Here is a 1,891-nt window from a genome sequence, read left to right as displayed (position 1 = left end):
CGTTTATTTGAAAATTTACGCATGTTACTCATGCAACTGGTGTTCCAAATGCAAGCTATTCCAGAAGATGCTGTTCATGAAGATAGTGGAGATGAAGACGGAGAAGATCCAGACAAGAGAATTTCTAGTAAGATAGTGTCTTGATGTATATTCCGTTAGTTTTTTCTGAGTTATTAAAATAACTGAATCTTACAAACTGAAGATTTTAGTTGCCCAAGAACTTCACAATGGGTCATGTTTCATGAGCACATTATTACTTTTGTCTCCTTTTTCCATTTTTAATCTTACATAGATTTAACTTCCTTATGTCTCAAAGCTTGATTGGAGCGTCAGCAATTTCCATTTATATGACTACATATATGATCGGCAGTTTCCACAAATTTAACCGCTTATGTATATTTGGGAATAAATTGGAAAATAACCCATTTATTTAAAGTAGAGTATGTTACGTAACCTGAAACATCTTCCTTTTGATTCTATAGCCTCTTATTCCACTTAATTTAATTTACTAGATCTATAGCATAATGGTATGTCATAGTATAGACATTCTAATATACTTGGTATTAATAGTGTTTTTAATTTTGTCTACTTCCTCTCTCAGCTCTGAAATAAAAGTTTACTTTTTAGATAAAGACATCATCCCACCTCCTATTAGAAAAAGTTTTTTTCCCTCCAAAGTTCCTTTTAGGAGATCCCCAAATGTTTCTCATGTTTCTTTGAATTATTGCTAGATCAGAGCTAAATTTTCATATTTAGCAAGCTATGCATTTTGTTCTAACCTTAAATTTTTAAGTATGTCATCCTATCCCTTTAATTGTAGTGACTGGTTAGTGCATTTGTACAAGAGTACACTAACAATTATAAAACCTATGACTACTTTTGTCAAAACATTAAAATTTTTATATAAATCAGTTCGAGCATCAGACAAACGGATAGCTTGTGATGAAGAATTCTCAGATTCAGAGGATGAAGGAGAAGGAGGTCGTAGAAATGTGGCTGATCATAAGAAAGGAGCAAAGAAAGCTAGAATTGAGGAAGACAAGAAAGAAACAGAGGACAAAAAAGCAGGTAAGATTTATTTTTTTGGTAAATGATTTTTAAATTGTAAGTTTTTAGAAGTGAACTGTACTGCGGTTAGTAGATTCTGAAGTTAATAATACAAGTATTGGAGGAGTGGGTACGTTAGATAGGTGACTTTTTTTTCCATGTAGGTGGTGCTTAGCTTTTCACTATGTTTTATTCAGAGCTCTTCAACTGTGATTTGTCACATTAGTCACATTTGTTTTATAATATAGGAAACCTTATTACCTTCTCAATTTAACATAGCCAACATTGCAGTATGATACAGTTTGGGTAAGAGAAGACAGTGGTTATAGATTCATTTATAGTCTGAGCAGAGCTGAAATTAAAGGTAATTTTTAACTTCCTAAAGTTTATTTGCTAGGAATAAAATATAAACGAAGAATTAGATTATCCTTGGACCAGTCTAACCATTTTGAAAAAGCTCAGAGAGTAGACTTTCTTCAAAAATTGTTTCAAGTAAACATAAAAACTGAAGATAGGAAGTGATTTGGGAACTGGCTTGGGGAGGAGATAATACTTTCTTATGTCTTTAAAAATGCTATGTCAGCTTGTATATTGAGAAAATAGATGCTTTAGGGCATTGAATTTGCTACAGGAACCTGTTATCTTTATCTGAGTTCCCAGAGCACTTACATATACATACCTTAGTCATTTTATTTAACACATCATAATATAGCACCTTATAGGATTTTACATAATCTTCCTGCTAGATGGAGCTGCTCATGGCTAGGGAATGCAGTATCTTAAATATCTGTATTCTCAACACTTTGTGCATTTCCTGATAGGTACCTAATAGCCATATACAAGT

At 32.6% G+C, this 1,891-nt stretch overlaps 1 protein-coding gene across 1 annotated transcript; it reads left to right on the top strand.

Annotated features, from left to right (window-relative positions):
• The first annotated feature begins 6 nt into the window (after positions 1-6).
• LOC105311169 (histone deacetylase 2-like) lies at positions 7-1,109 on the top strand. The gene is made up of 2 exons (XM_011387192.1): positions 7-127; positions 913-1,109. The coding sequence occupies exons 1-2, from the start codon at positions 22-24 to the stop codon at positions 1,092-1,094; spliced, it is 288 nt and encodes a 95-aa protein (XP_011385494.2). The 5' UTR covers positions 7-21; the 3' UTR covers positions 1,095-1,109.
• The last annotated feature ends 782 nt before the right edge of the window (positions 1,110-1,891 follow it).

This window comes from Pteropus vampyrus, unplaced genomic scaffold, assembly GCF_000151845.1.
Source record: "Pteropus vampyrus isolate Shadow unplaced genomic scaffold, Pvam_2.0 Scaffold1000001053, whole genome shotgun sequence".
NCBI lineage: Eukaryota > Metazoa > Chordata > Mammalia > Chiroptera > Pteropodidae > Pteropus > Pteropus vampyrus.
This window is presented reverse-complemented; position numbering and strand designations above follow the sequence as displayed.